This window comes from Typopeltis vanoorti, chromosome 18 (assembly GCF_054136105.1).
Source record: "Typopeltis vanoorti isolate ZY-2024b chromosome 18, IOZ_Tvanoo_1.0, whole genome shotgun sequence".
Classification (NCBI taxonomy): Eukaryota; Metazoa; Arthropoda; class Arachnida; order Uropygi; family Thelyphonidae; genus Typopeltis; species Typopeltis vanoorti.
The window spans coordinates 103910585-103926747 of record NC_143566.1 but is presented as its reverse complement, the minus strand read 5'-3'; the positions used below and the strand labels follow the sequence as shown (position 1 = coordinate 103926747).

At 35.8% G+C, this 16163-nt stretch overlaps 2 protein-coding genes across 2 annotated transcripts; one reads left to right on the top strand and one right to left on the bottom strand.

Moving 5' to 3' along the window:
* Positions 1-287: 287 nt before the first annotated feature.
* LOC150097013 (aquaporin AQPAe.a-like) lies at positions 288-10326 on the bottom strand. The gene is made up of 3 exons (XM_090408012.1): positions 9548-10326; positions 3935-4015; positions 288-2297 (listed from the first exon to the last, which is right to left on the bottom strand). The coding sequence occupies exons 1-3, from the start codon at positions 10109-10111 to the stop codon at positions 2130-2132; spliced, it is 813 nt and encodes a 270-aa protein (XP_090264138.1). The 5' UTR covers positions 10112-10326; the 3' UTR covers positions 288-2129.
* Positions 10327-12403: 2077 nt separating this feature from the next.
* Positions 12404-12847, top strand: LOC150097012 (general transcription factor II-I repeat domain-containing protein 2-like). The gene has a single exon (XM_090408110.1). It carries the CDS (start codon positions 12404-12406, stop codon positions 12845-12847), a length of 444 nt encoding a protein of 147 aa, XP_090264236.1.
* Positions 12848-16163: the final 3316 nt, after the last annotated feature.

Genomic DNA, 16163 nt, shown 5'->3' with positions numbered 1-16163 from the left:
AAGTAAGAGATAAATACTGGCTTCCTTGATTAAATGCCTTGTTTAGTTGAAATTTTCCTTACATTAATCTGATGTAAGATTTATAGCCTTTAATTGTTGTTGTTTTTTTCACAAACGCACCATCCAATATTCGTAATTTTCTGCTACTTTTTTTGTTGTGCATTTTAATTTATTTACTTCAGTAAACAGATACCTGATGGCGCCACAAATATTCAATTACAATGTCAATAAAAAAATTTAAGACAGAAGGTAATATGTTTAAAAAATAATATTTTACACAAAATAAATACTTTTGTTTTAAATTTCCTTTTAATCCTTTTAAATTCCATAAATGGTAAGAAACATGCGATATTATTCACAATAAAGTTACGTAATGTGGCGTTCCTATATGCAGCATTTGTATTAATATTTCAGGTATATTAGATATTTTATGATTCTAAAGTGGCTTGAAAACCGATTAAATTTTTCAAGCCATGTAATTCTATTCTAATGCAAACTATTTAATTCTGTACGCTTTAGGATTACATACTCGAATAATCTAGAGTAGAATTCAGAGATTATTTATCCTCGGTTCACCTTATGATACAAAATATGCTTGTTACCAAACTTTGGTCATGAAGACAGTAAATAATAAATAAAGATGCAAATCCTCTAACGACCCCTGCGTACTAAACGGAAGGTGATGAAAATACAGCAAACAACTGCCGTCATCTTTTCTTCCTAAATAAAAAATTAAATAAATTAGCGCCTAAAGCAGTTTCATATTCTCTTATTTGCATGTGTTCCGGCTGTTTTTTTTTTTTTTTTTTTTCATTCTTGGAAAGACACTTAAGGTTTTCAGAAAGAATAAGCTAAATTGGATGAAAATAATTTCTTTGCTTTTCTTTAAGTTGGAGTTGAAATCAAATGAATGATGGTTGCCATTCCGAAACAAAAATTGTAGCAAATTTCTCTCTTTCCTTTCCTATGGTTTCTTTGATATATTGAACTCTAAGACCAGTATCACTTAAGAAGTGAAAATTTTGCTTGAAATATGAGGATTTCGTCTTTAACCAGTGTCTTCGGCCTTTACGATCTCTTCACCTTGAGGACTGAATCTCCTCCAAATGATGAATCAATTTGTAGGCACTCATAAATGCGTTTATGAGTGCCTACTATTCTTCTGTACACTTTTGTATTCATAACAAACGTTAACAACCGTGCTATCCGCATAGCCTTTGGCCATAATTGAAAACCAATCCAAGTCCTTTTTATTGTATAGTTTGAAGCTCCCGGATCCCAATATCTAAGATCTGTTTGTACAGGAATCCTCCAAATAGAACGCGGATCACGGGATCTAGGAACCTGAGGCTGTAATATTTGGACTTGTATTTGGAACTTGCTTCATTATCTCCTGAACCAGGATCCAAATACAAGTCCAAGTTCATTATCTAGATTTAGATCTAGATCTCAGATTCACACTACAACTTCTCTCTCTGTTCCGACCACTTTAGATGGTCTATAATTTTCCGTGCTCAATGTTCCTATACCAATCAGGCCGGTTTGTGTTTATCAAAAATGAAACCTTCTACTTTTGTATGAGATCCTAATTGACTTTTAGTTGAAAACCTCTTTCATTTGATATATTTTCACGTTTGTGATGAAAATCGGATCCAGTATATGTCCAACCAATGGACTTGTCCAACCAACTCCCTACAGAATAGCTCAATGATTGGGTTAAGGTCTGTGATTAATGATATCATCATACATTTTTTTTACAAAAGCTGTCGAAAAGCAATCTGTAGCACCTTTTTTCAGGAATAACCAATTAGCAGAATAAAAGCGTCGATCCAAGAAACTGTCTACTGGAATGACATAGTATCTCAGAAGGTAACATGCAGGAGTGTATAAAATTTCGAATGATTTAAATTTCTTTTCGGCAATGACATTTTTAATCTAATGACTTATAATTGCATAAATTTCTCCATCTCAAAGCAGCGTATTGATATCATTATTTGTAATTCTTAATGCTGAACTCCAGCACATGCAGTTCTAATGAAAACTAATGCCTAGAAGAATGAAGGGGGAAAAAAGCGAAAGAACGCAAGTTTTCAAGACACACACAGTTAAAATAAACGCTGTCTAGTCATTTACACAGACGTTGTTCTGTTGACCACGGCTTCTTTTTCCTGAAGCTGAAGAAGGTATCTCATTCTAACTCGTTCCACTGCCTCTGGAGTGGGAGGTGGAGCCTCGTAGATGTGATGATATACAAGTCCACCGGCTGCTCCTCCTAACATGGGTCCAACCCAGTACACCTGCAGAAAATTATTAGAAAGATTACAATTAACATCACTGTAAATCTCCTTAGCTATTAAAATAAATATCTTCATATAAGATATATATTTCACTATTTAAGCTAACATAAATATTACTGTATTGTATTTTCGCATATGACTCATATGCTATTGATATTACTCGTAATATATATCAGTGAAATGTCATCATCAAGCGAAAACAGAAATTTTTCAAGAAATGAATGAATCCAAGAAGGTATTGCCTTTTTTGCTATTTGTTTCATGTACGCATTTTATGCTAGTTTATTTATTTATTTTTACGGATATACATCCCTTTCCCCCCAGTTTTGAATATGGCCGACACAAATGCTTGAAATCCTCTTGATACCTATGCATTATGCATCATTCCAAAATAATTAGGAATATCTCAAAAGCCTGCAGCTGTTGTGCTAATCTCCAGCTTATGTGGCTGACTGGTAAAACGTGGCAGTTCTTTTTAGCTTATAAATTTATTATTGTGTTTTAAAAAAGCTGTTGAATTAGAAATAAACAGGTCTTTACCGTTTTGAATACATTAGTCGAAAAAACGCATTCAACTTATCGGTCTATAGGAAGCGAACAAACACAGGAGCACTGATTCTCCCATATATACAATCAGTCACAGATAAAATAGCAACGTTGCTTCGCGAACAAAACTTAAAAGTTGCCTTCTACCCATTCAACAAGATCTCTAATCACCTAAAACCTCCACATTCCCCACTTAAAAAACCAGGTGCCTACAAGATCAGTTGTAGTTTACACTACACAGGACAGACAGGCAGATCTGGAGAAGTACGCCGATCGGAACATTTCAAAGACGTTCAGAACGAAATGTTCTCAACGTCTGAAGACGTTATATATGCTGCCAGACACGGGTCTGGCAGCACATATAACAAGACATCAAGTAGCACGGTAACAAACAAAAATGGGCTCCACATAGATATCGTTTTTAATCAAGAGCGTTCAAAGAATCAGCCGAAATTATGAAACATCCTCTACAGTTCAACAACAAAAGGATGATTTCGTATCAAGTTTGGTCTTCGTTAATTCATCACACACACACTCGTAACTACCAGAGGTGTCCAACAACCCACGAAAACTATATATTATAAAATACATTACTATAAAATATTTTAATAGCGTTTTTTGGCAAGATTATATAAAATGACTGCTTTTCATTCATCTTCCTATTATTTTAAAGAAATTATTGACCAATAAGAGTCAGTCAATAATTAGTTAATTCTTGATGGTCACAGGGAAAAAGGTCTACTTTATTTAAAACTTACGCAATAGAATATTTTTCATTGCAGAGTACTCAGTGTTTGCATTATAAAAAACGCATTTATTTAATAATTGTTTTGATATAACCTTATTTTAATATTGTATATGAAATTAAATTAAAATTCCGAAGGTGATTTAGATCAGTATGTTACACACTGATGAGATACGGTAAAGGACGACCCCAGCGTCACTGGCGCATACAATTTCTGCAACCTTGAATGGCTTAATCTATGTCATCGGAGCACTACTTGAACATTAAGTGATGATATGCAAAGTTGCATATCTGTGAAAGATTGTTTCTTGGCTCACAGTAACGTCTTTATGTTCACAGAACTTACCCAATGATGAGTCCACTCTCCAGAAACAAGAGCAGGACCAAATGACCTTGCTGGATTCATACTGGCTCCAGTGTACTTCATCTGCAAAACACAAGAGACATTTACAAGGTACTCATTGATGTCGTGGCGTCTTTCGTTTAGTAAGTTATCAATTATGAACATTGGAACTTAAAATTCTAGTGAACGACCTATCGCAAAGTTTATATACTTTTATTTATTTATTTACTTCTTTTAGAATACAATCAGATTTGGAAATACTTACCGTCTGCACTCACAGATATTTTTTTAAGTAGAGAACCCCGGTACGATTTTTCAACTTTTACGATCTTTCAAAGGAAGGAATTAAAATAACCTTCTTTTCAGGTATTTGAAAATACGAAACCACGTAAGGAGGTCAAGAATGTGAAATCTTAGACTCATTCACGTCCATACTCATTGAGCTTGTTAGTGTTAACTAGGAGATAAGAGGTAGGTAACCAATGGAACCAAAAACCTTCCATTCAAAACTCAGGCCGCTTCTACATTACAGTACGTCGTAAAGGGGCCTAAAATCAGCACAGGGGGGTTAAATAAAATGCAAGACCACCGCCATTTTGTTCTTCTTGAAAAAACGTTGCCAGCCACTACGTGCCATGGGCAGAGTAACGGTTATACAACTCGAGAATAATGCTGTAGGCCGGTCCGGGAGTATCTGATTCCCCTAGGCAAAGAAAATTTAGGCGCCCCTGTACATTGCCTCTCTATATATATTTTGTCATATTCACACAAGCACACGTACACCTTCACATGTGGATATTTATAAAAATAATATCATTATGAACATTAAAAAATTTATTAATCAAAACCAATACATTTGTATACATATGATTACTTTAATATCTGTATAGCAAGAAAATTATTACATCTTAAATACAAAAATTATGAAAAATTAATCTTTCGGGCTTTTGCTTTGGCAAAGTTTTGAATTAATTCATCTATATTGATTGTAGATGCAATTTCATGCTCTATAGATATTATTGCTAGACCAGTGAGTCGTTCCTGAGCCATCGTAGAGCGAGTGCAAGTTTTAATTTCGAGAAACTCCTTTCTGAACTTACTACCGATACTGGCAATGTCGAAAAAATTCTCAGAGCAATAAACACATTTGGAAAACTATTTTCTAAATTATTTTTGCATATGTATGACAGGACATCTAATGAAGAAGTATTTCTGGAATTCGCCTTGCTATTATTTGTAATTCACTACATAAATCTGTTCCGTCAATATCTCTAGAATTATCATGTGTTAAATAATTTTCCAATATCAAACATTTTTTAAGCAGTTCTGCTGAAGTAATTTTTTGAAATTCATATATATTTCAAATATATATATATATATGAATTATATATATGCTAGATTTGCTAGATATATGTTTCAATAATTATTGAAACATAATTATTGAAACTAATTATGTGTCAATAATTGAAAAATAAAAATCTACCTTAAATTTTTGTTTAAAACCTGTTATGAATCCATCCTCTGCTTCATACACAAATTGTTTTTTTTTTTTTTTTTTTTTTTTTCTAAGTCGAACTGTTTCTTGTTCAAAATTAGGCGTCACACCTAAGACCTCAGCGAGGTTTTACTATTTTTTTTTTGAAGGTTGTAATTTTTCCCCGAACTATGTAGCAAAAATGGCGCCCCGAAGTTTTAGCGCCCTCATATAATGATAAAACCGGCCCTGTCTAGAGGCCATACTTTTCCAAGCTTGGGATTCGCACCCACAATCTGGTTTGAGAGCGGATACACTATGCACTTGGGCCACCAAGCCTGCGAATAGATGAATGCAGTATCACAATAAACGAATCCAACAGGAAGTTATAATTCTTCATCACTTCAAATAACTTTGCTCTTTCCATGTAACTGAAGCAGCATTAAAATGAAAAATGAAATAGTCTGATGTACGTGGATTTTTTTTACCATATTTTAGGTGAATTTCGCAAAATAAATAAGCACCTATTAGAATTCTTTTTTCTTCGTCAGTTAGTACTCAAGTTATCCCTGGACTTTGGCTGGCTGGATTTCATTGAAATTTGGTATGCCAGGTAGGACTTATTATTATTTCGAATCATCTACCAAATCCCTTTATAAGGATATAAGAAAAAAAAATTGTTATTATCACTTCAAATTGTTTTGCCGTACACTTATGGAGCCAAACGACTTTTGTGTAAGTTACGTTAGGCATTTTGCGAAAAAAAAAAAACTCGTCAACGTGTTATAAAATCGCTTATTAACACGCTCGTATGATTTTTATAGAAGCGTCAAGACTTGGAATTCTTTAAATAAGGTACAGTTATCTGAAATTCGTGAAAACTTATCAGGGGTAAACTATATAAAAATTAAAATATAAACTATTTCAAACTATACTGTATAAATAAACAATTTTATCTAGAGCGTATTGTACGAGTAATAATCGTTTGGCTTCATTTTTGATGTTAAATTTATCTTAAGTTGATTATTTTAATGACGAAACAATTTGAAACGATAATACTAATAATTTCTACCATGATTAATGTCTTTTAATGATATTTGCTATTACTAAGGTCAATATTAGAATTCTCTTTCTAAATGGACCATTTTAATGCCAATATTATGCAAAACAAAATATAGATGTCGCTTCATAATGAATAGAAATACACAGTTTTACGATCGTCTGCCACAAATTATTTAACTGTTTTTCATTCGTCTGTGGATTTTAAATATTACTATTAAAAGAAGACAGCTTTGAGCTCCAAAATTAGGTTGTTTAGAATTCAGACTAGCGCATAATTTCAACGTGATTCGTAATTTATAGTAAAAAAAAAGAATCAAATTCGACTTAAAACTTCATTTATCAAATGAACAGCTGCATCATTTTTTTATATCTTCCGCTTCTCAAATTTTAACGAAAACTGAGATGATTTTTTTAAGCAAGGTGGTTTCAGCATGAACAGAACAAGGCTGTCGCAGCATAATCAATTAGTTAATCTAATTTTCAGTGTGTTCTTAAAATTCAAGAGATAAGTTCATGAGATTTATTCGAGTTGTACACACTGGAAAATATTTCACATTCGTTTGAGAATAGTGTGGGAAAGAAGGCAACAGAAACGTCATGGGAGGTCAAGGAAGGTCACTTATACTTCTGGATATCTCTGAGAAAGTCGCAATGTCTGCTAACACTCAAATTGCTGAATGACGTAATGCAAGCAGCTGCAAACCTCGATTTCTGTTCATCCATGTACAGCATGTCAACAATCGTTGGCACATGACAGTGCGTTCTTATAATGGAACATCACAAGAAAACGCCGGTACCGATACATTTTGTTTAGTTATCTGCAAATAATATTGCGATGTAAGATTTGTAAAATCTTGAGAAGATTTCACCGTTTCTTTAAAATTATCATATTTCTATTTGCAGTTTTTTTTTTTTTAATGCGAATTGAACTCTTACGTTTGGAGTTTGAATTCTTGCATGATTGGTGATATAATGAAATTTATCATTAATTAGGTGTGAGGCGTTTTCGTAAGCACTGAAAAAAGTTCCATGTTTGGTCTTTAAAACAGGGTTTGCAGACCAGATTAAAAAATAAATAAATAAATAAAAATATAAATATAAAAAATTTAAAAATTAATTTAAAAAAAAATAGAAAAAATCCTTATGGTACGGATGTACTACAAATCTACAAAAGAATCAGTCGTGGGTCGCATCTGCATTAAAAATAAAAAATAAACCTCTTCATTAGAATTACACTAACCAAATTTCCTCAACACAAAATAGGGACTCAAGAGCAACAACAAAAAAGAGTCAAATGGTACTTATTCCATCACTGGAAATGGGTTTCAATGAGTTCCCATAATTCAGACAGTAACGACAATGTCCTTAGTTGCGAAAAACCGTAGTTCAAATTCTGCCAAAGACTTAAATGACCTTAATAAGGACTATTTCATTGAAAAGTGAAGGTTTCTTTCATCTCCCAAGCCAAAACAACCTTGACGTGAATACAATATACGCAATTGGCAGAGATAAATCCATACAGATAAATAGATAGATATGAATAAGTGTACTGCCTATTATATGAAGCCAATTTACTTGGCCCTGACAGGGTCCTTGAGCTTAACGTTAAGAGAAAATGGGAATGAAATGAGTTTTCTTCCTGTAACATCAGTCTTAATGAAATATTACATCCAAGTGATTGGGCTTATATAAACCTAATTTTGTAATGAAAGGGCAATTAATTTCACCCACTGCTGTATATCTATCACGTGTATTTTCTGGCCAATTTGGTGGAAAAGTGTGAGACTAACCGACATTTCCAATGGAAAAATAAAAACAATTATTTTGTGACACCTCCAAGGAGTCCAAGGACTCTTTGAGGGTCCACTACACACATCTCTCCGTTTCCCCTACTGCTTAATCCTCTACGTGTTTGTTCTAATGGCCGATTTGACTGTACCCGAAATGAAAAACCCGAGTTTCCAGGAGAAAAACCCTGCTATCGTCGTATGCGATCGCCTAACTCATCTTTAATTGAAAAAGCCCATATAAAAATTCCACTCGTCAGGACGAGAACCGAACCCAGGTCTTTTCCAATCGAAAGGCACAATGCTGCGTTGTTCCTCCAGTTGTGCTATGGAGGTTCTAATAATGTTATGTCCATAACGACAAGCTAACACCCCTTCAGTAAATATATCTGCCGATGCACGCCAGAAATATTTCCGCAGAGTTCGAAATGAGGTTCGAATTTGGTTTTATTGGAACTTTAAGCTCCAATAAAACCAAAGAGAACAACTCAAATCTCGTAAGCTACTGTGTATGTTAGTATTGACTGCATACGAGCAGACTTATATTGTATGAAACAATCGCTGAATAAACAACTGGCAGCCTTTACCAATGTTAATCCAAAATGAAAAACGAAAAACAACACTTTCATAGTATTGATGATAAAATAAATAGCTAAATTCTCGAATGCATTTTTTTTTTTTAATTTCCTAAAGGAAGCAAATAGGAAGAGCATCTCTAGCCCTGAGTAGAGGCAGAAAAAGGCACCACGTTTCCAATGGAAAAATAATTATATTTTTGAGGAGGGGGTTCTTGGGGGAACTACTCGCCTGAGCCAAAGCTTAACTAACTCAGGAATCGGCAGAAAAACGGTGTACAAAATTTATCATGCACGGAATAAATCGATCCTGTTGACAGCTGAGGACATTCAAGATCACTACAATCATAAACGAACAGCAATAAAGAATGAATATGGTTCAAATGTTATTCTCCTCAAATGTAAACAAGAAAATAAATCCCAGAAAATAAATCCTTTGAGCTTAATCAACTTGCCTTGAAACTAATCAACAAAACCATATAATTATTCAATTCCATCATCTATTCCCATCGCTAAAGCAAATGAATACGCAGTTAGAAACAACTGAAAATAATAAATTTAAAAAATTCCCTCTAACTAAAGTGAATGTACAATATTTCCTTTCTTACTATCAAAATCCTTTTATTTACTTAATTTGATGGTTTACCAACAACTTATTTACCAACATAGCATGTCCTATTAAAAAACAAAACAAAAATGAAAAATTTTGTAAACTTACACCAAACAGATGACCAACCACGACGCAAATACCGATGACAAATGGAGCTGATCCCTTAAGATCCAGACGATTATGATCTACCACTGATAAAACTGTGAAAATCAGGAGAAAAGTGATGCAGAATTCTACTCCAAAAGCCTGGAATAAAGTAATATGCTTGTGAACCATGGTGGTACCCAAGGTTGCCTGTTGATCGTAGGGCGTTAAGCCTTTCAGAATTGCCGCGCCAATCGTGGCTCCAATGCACTGACTGCAGATGTAAGCCAAACACTTCACGATCGAATACTTTCCAATAACCAGCAAGGCAAAGCTGACGGCTGGATCGATGTTACCTCCACTGATATGACAAATGATTTCGACGATGAGGCCGATAGTAAACCCGGCGCATAATGATTTATGGAGGATGGAAGGAGCGTAGCCATCTCCCCATCCCACGATTCCTGCACCACACGCCAAAATAACTACGAAACACACTCCAAGACATTCGGCCGACAAAGCTTTCCACAAGGACTTTTCTCGCAGTTCGCTAAATCCGATCACTTCACTCCAAGATTTTCTTCCCATTGTCAGGGGGTCGCAATTCTTGTGAATCACTGCAAACCAATGCTACGCAGTCGTAAGGAGAAATGAGGGAAGGATGAAGGCGATCGGTCTCTTGAACTATGAACCCTGAAGTGAGAGAAGCTGTTGATGGTTTCTTTCAAAATTCTGAAGAGAAGTGATAAACAGGAAGCAGCGGGAATTTGTCACGTGGTGTTTCGATGAGGAGAAATGATCTAGTTCACTTTCTAAGACGTTTGACCTTCGTCGATTATTTTGAATTGACCTAAAGAAATTCTACCAATAAGAAAAACATATTCATCTAAACGTCGTCTGACGCCAGTCAGATGTCTCTGCACAAGTGCTGCCATCTATTACTATTCGAAATATCAAATATATTTCGAATTGTACTACTGTATATGCTTTCGGTTACGATTTTAAGTTTTGAAACTTTTCCACATCTTATGCATCTTTTTTTGAGTAATTCTCCATATTTTGGTTTTGTTCTTTCAAAGTAAATAAATAAAATCGACCAAAGACTCGTGTCATTTACGTTTCTTTATTAGCAATAAAATGAATTCAATTAACACTACTAATAATAACAATTAAGACATTTGGTAACATTTTCTTGACATCGATGTAGAGCATGACGTTAAATATACGAACTGAAAAATATCCCCAATGAATAAAAACAAAAAAATGTTATACTTGGTGAGTGTGAGGGTTAATTTTCAAGGTAGGTCCTTTTCTTTATGTATTCGCATCTTTCAGCATTTCGACCACAGCAAATTCTTTTTTCATTTTTCATTTTATTTTTATTTTAACATCGTCAAAAATTGTTGACTTAAGCGGACAATATTGTCATAATAAATTTCCATCCCTTAAAAGTTTGCTTTTATGCATATTTCCAACATAACACGATGCTTCAGAGAAATGTTTGAAAACTTCCAAATATAACTTGTTTAATGTGTTGTCATCATAACGTTCAACGCCCTCATGAATCCACTGAAAAATGAGCGTCTCCGATCGCATTTGTGTTGAATAATAATCAAATGATTACTTTTATGACTGTGGATTTCTTCAACCACTTGAAACCCTTTTCTGGTTGCGCAGAATAATGAGGTAGACATGACTGGTGACGCTAAGAAATCCTGAATTACCGAGCAATAAATAACAGGGCGTATTTTTAATTCACTTTTTTTAATAAATAAAAACTCTAATGGCTTTTCATTCTCTATAGGAAATGGGAGTTAAGGCTAAACTCCACCCTTCGTCATAATGTAAATGAAACCATCATAATTTAGATCAAACATAACGCAAGAACACAGTACACAACTGCTGCCATCTCGTGTTCCTAATCCTAAGTATTATTGTGTGTGTTCTGTCAATTTTTCTGACTTCCAGGAAATAAAACATCGAGTTTCTTCCGGGATAATAAATAAATAAATAAATTAAAACATTTGAAGATTCAACTAATTTAATTCTAATCACCAACCAGTTCCTCTAGTTCGGGATTGGGGAACGTCCGGCCCTCGGGCCGTATAAGGCCCGCGAAATCATTTGGTCTGGCCCTGCCAAGGCAACCGCAGGCGGGACTCGAAATTCAATAAATCTAGGAGCTTTTTTCGTGGCAACATAAATTCATATCAAGTGAATCATAATAATGACGTAAATTTTAAGGGACAAGCAAGGAAAGTCTATTACGGGATAGACACATTCGAGTACATGACGGGACAGACACGTATGCTTCTCGTCAACGAGAAGACCTCGAGAGTCGAGGTTACGAACGTTGGATATGTTCCAAATCCAAGATGCAGGATTAGAACAGCGATCAAAGCAAAATAATCGCGTCGCTGGCGACACACACACTGCACAGTTATTAAAACTTAAGTTTTAATAACTATCCAGTTAATTGTTATTATTTAGGTGTGACGTTCTACAAATGGCGACTACAAAGAAAAGAAAAGTTGATGCAGATTGTCGATCTTTCCAAGAGAAATGGGCAAATGATCATTTTTTTGTTGAAGTCAAAGGCAAACCTGTGTGCCTAGTTTGTGGCGATGCGTTAGCAGTATTGAAAAAAGCCAATCTGGAGCGTCATTACAGCTCAAAACATGCTAAGCTCAATGAATTGGGAGGCCAAATGCATCTAATAAAATCAACGCTCTTCAGCGGAGTTTGGAATCACAGCAAGCTGCTTTCACTAGGCCTCGTTGTGACAGAGACAAAGTTATTCAGACGAGTTATGTAGTGAGCGAGCGAATCGCAAGAAGCTGAGGTGTGTCTCATGCAGAGGGAGAGTTTGTGAAAGAGTGGATGGTGGCGGCTGCGGAGCTGTTAGCACCAGACAAAGTAAAATTGTTTCAGAGTGTTAGTTTGTCTCGGAGAACCATCTCAGATCGGATTACTGACTTAGCACAAGATATTGAAAAAACATTGAAGGATTTTGTAGAAGATTTCCAGTTTTTCTCTCTGGCTCGTGACGAGACAATGGACATAACAAATACTGCTCAACTGGCCGTTTTCGTTCGTGGGATAACTGCAGAGTTTGACACGCGAGAGGAACTTCTGTCACTGGAAGCCATGCATGGCACTGCAAGAGGTGAGGACATGTTTGAGAGACTTGTTTTATCAATGAAAAAACTTGAGCTAACATTTGAAAAGTTAAGTGGTCTTACTACAGATGGAGCTCCAGCCATGGTTGGCTCGCAAAAAGGGTTGATTGCATTTGTCAAGAAAGAACTGAATCGTCTGTCTTGATCCGAGTGATTTAATTATGCCACTGCATCATACACCAAGAAAGTCTGTGTGCACAGTCGTTTCGGCTCAACAATGTGATGTCAACAGTAGTGTAATGCATAAATTTTGTCAAAAGCAGAGGGTTTAACAACTGCCAGTTTGAGGCGTTACTGAATGATCTTGAGTCCGAGTACGGTGACTGATCTTGTTTATCACTGTGAGGTGCGGTGGCTGAGTCGTGAACATGCTCATGAGGTTTTACGAACTGCGGGATGAAGTCAAGCAGTTCATGAAGATGAAGAGAAAACCTGTCGGGGAACTCAATAATAGCAAGTGGCTGTGTAATCTAGCGTTCATGGTGGACATTACCAAGTACCTCTCAGAGACGTCAAGCTGCAGGGCCCCAATCAGCTTCTCGGCTCCCTGCTTTAAAACGTGAAATCATTTGAAGCTAAATTAAGATTGTGGAAAGTGCAACTCGAAAGGAATAACACGATGCATTTCCCCACTCTGGAAGGACAAAAGCCTTCTGCGACACTTGAACATGCTAGTGAATGTACGAAACTAACTGAGGCATTTAATGAAAGATTCAAAGACGAGAAAAGTAAACAAATGGAATTGAACATCTTTGCTACACCGTTCAATGTGGAACCAACTGATGTGCCTGATAATGTGCCGAAATCATTCAGCTGCAAAGCGATGATGAGCTAAAAGCTAGATACAACAACCTCCCACTGCTTGGGTTCTATAAACGTTACATAAGCAAAGACGAATTTCCCACTTTGAGGAGACATGCATTGAAATATGCATGAATATCTCATCAAAGAATGTCTCATCCTTTGCATCCTGGAAGTAGGAATGTAAAATGTCGTTCATAACAATGAATTTATGAAAATCAGACAATTTCATATATTTATTGTGAAAAGCATAAAGCATGATATTAATTCTTTTTTTTAGCATTTTTGACGAATATGGAATTTTTCATGCGTAAAAATCAATGTAAACGAAACACTCTATCTTATTACAACTTGCATCGTTTTAGAGTAAACTAATCGATGACTCTAATTTGGATTTGATAAGAAACAATTTCTATAATCTATCCTTTAATCTTCAGTCAACTGAGACAATTCAAAAATTTTATTATTATTATTATTACCTGACACCTCCAAGGACTCATCGTACGGAGGGCACACTGTTCTGTGTGTTAAGGCTTATGCTGGGAGAAGACGTTCATGTTAGAGGCTTAATGGAGTGAAGCAACACTGACAAAGAATCAAAAATAACATTTATTTCTTCTAATATTTCGTATCAATCACTGAAACATCGTCAAGAAATATAATATGAGACGTAACACACAAAGGAAACACAAAAATGAGTCAAATATGTGGACGAAAGACTATTCCTAACTAGGTGGGGCGCCCTCTGTAGGCATCTTGGCAGACTAGGATGTAAACTGGGATCTCGAAGTCTTAGTGTTTCCAATATTTTGGGAAGTTTCATGAAACGATATTTATTCAAAATAGGCTGATTTTTGAGAGCAGCTACAAATTCAATAAACAGTCTTTCTCTTCTAAATTTACTGCGATGGAGCATGGTGGACTTTTTCCAGTTCATTCTATGAGCTTAACTAAAGCATGGTCGGCAAGGCAGATTGGCCACAATGACCGCAGATGCATCTTTTTCATGCGTGTGGTGGCTGATCTTCCTGACACAAGTCAACTTTCAAGAACAGGGTACTCTACATACACCAGGAACTGAGGGAGGAGGGATTTGATCCTTAGTGGAGTGGATAAAGGTGACTAGTTTCAAGTGGAGCTTGAAAAACCATGTAGTGGTGGTATTTCTCTAAGATTGTGGTTATTTTTTCTGAAGTGCTTCGGATATAGGGGATGATGATAGCATTACTAAAATGCTTCTGAAGAAAAGGTCAAAGACTGAGAAGAATTGATTATTTTTTTTGATACTGTGGGCACTGTACCATTAAATAACAATGTGTGATGCATATGATTAAGGTCTGCTGTAAGGGAGAACTCACTGAAGCAAAGGTTATACGCTGTATTGGTTAGTGTTTGAATGATACCATCTGGTTGAGAAGGGGATGATGGGAAAGTTGTGAAAATCTGCCTGTGTGAGTGGGTTTTCTGTTTGTCAATGGATTTCCATGGGTAACCTGTCAAAATCAGTATAAAACTGATTCTGACAGGTTACCTTTAGGTAGGCGTGTTACCAACGGGTTGTTTAGAAAGGTTACACTATTATTAACTTCCTCTTCCGCAGAAAATTGGATTCTAGGGTGAAACTGTTGAAGTAAGAGAGGAAGGAGAGTCTGAACCATGAAGCTAAATAGAGAACGCATCATCCACATATCTTAAACACACAGAAGGTTTGAGATATGAAAGCTAATCAATATAATTTGCATTATTTAACATGAAATCCTTAATAGAAGTTTGAAAACGGGTAGAGCTTTTTTTTATATGGGATGTGATATGACCAATGAGGGGGGGGGGAGATAATAGAGCTTAATGTTTTAATTTATGGCATGAAGAATCAGTAGCGTCTACTATAGGTCTTAAGGCGAATTGTGTTTGTGTATTTTATGTAATCCGCATGTCCGGGGCGGACACCTGAAGGGTCTGATTTTTTTTTTTATATATATATTTTTATTTTTGTGATTTCAGGAGGCCGGAAGAAACTTTTTTTGAGCAGACTTTTCAATTTTTTGATCTGCGATTTAGTGGGATCGTAATCTAAAGGTCTGTAGTGGAGCAGTCTCTGAAAATGATGTCAATTTTCCTGTTGTATTCACTGACATTAAGAGTAAGAGTAATGCTTCTGTTATCAGCTCTGATGATGAGTATGCTGTTATCATTGCGTAGTTTCTTGAGAGCACTGAATTGGCAGAATGACAATTTCCTTTAGGAGGCGAAGATCTAGAAAGAATGCTGGCGACGTCAAGCCTAATGTTGTTAGCTATTTCCGGAGCCAAGTTACGGATACCCCATTCGATATTGAATATTAGGTCTAGTGCTACAGCGAAACGGTAAGCTGGCCGAGCTTTAGGACGATGACGGCAGCCTCGTTAAGCCTTTTTTGACGACAGATGAACCACTGTATGAAGAGGTCAAACTTGAGGCACGCAATTTAAGATTTTTTTTTTTTTTTTCTGAGCAGAGGCTTCTGAAATATCAAAGAGAATAGTACTGAGTTCGGTGTTGAGAACAGCTGAGAGCTCCCACTGTAATAAACTGACGGCTCCGTTGGCAACAGCGAGAATGGGGTTCGAGCCCCACTATGAGCCCAGATTGTTGTGAAAGTCTTGTGTTCTCCATCGCATCAA

What these genes read in the sequence shown, in the direction of transcription:
- LOC150097013 (XM_090408012.1), bottom strand. Translation starts at nt 10,111, where the DNA reads ATGGGAAGAAAATCTTGGAGTGAAGTGATCGGATTTAGCGAACTGCGA. An exon ending in TGGTTGGTCATCTGTTTGGT is followed by an intron (nt 4,016 to 9,547) that starts GTAAGTTTACAA and finishes TGTGTTTTGCAG; the next exon opens with ATGAAGTACACTGGAGCCAG. An exon ending in GAGAGTGGACTCATCATTGG is followed by an intron (nt 2,298 to 3,934) that starts GTAAGTTCTGTG and finishes AATTTTCTGCAG; the next exon opens with GTGTACTGGGTTGGACCCAT.
- LOC150097012 (XM_090408110.1), top strand. Translation starts at nt 12,404, where the DNA reads ATGGTGGCGGCTGCGGAGCTGTTAGCACCAGACAAAGTAAAATTGTTT.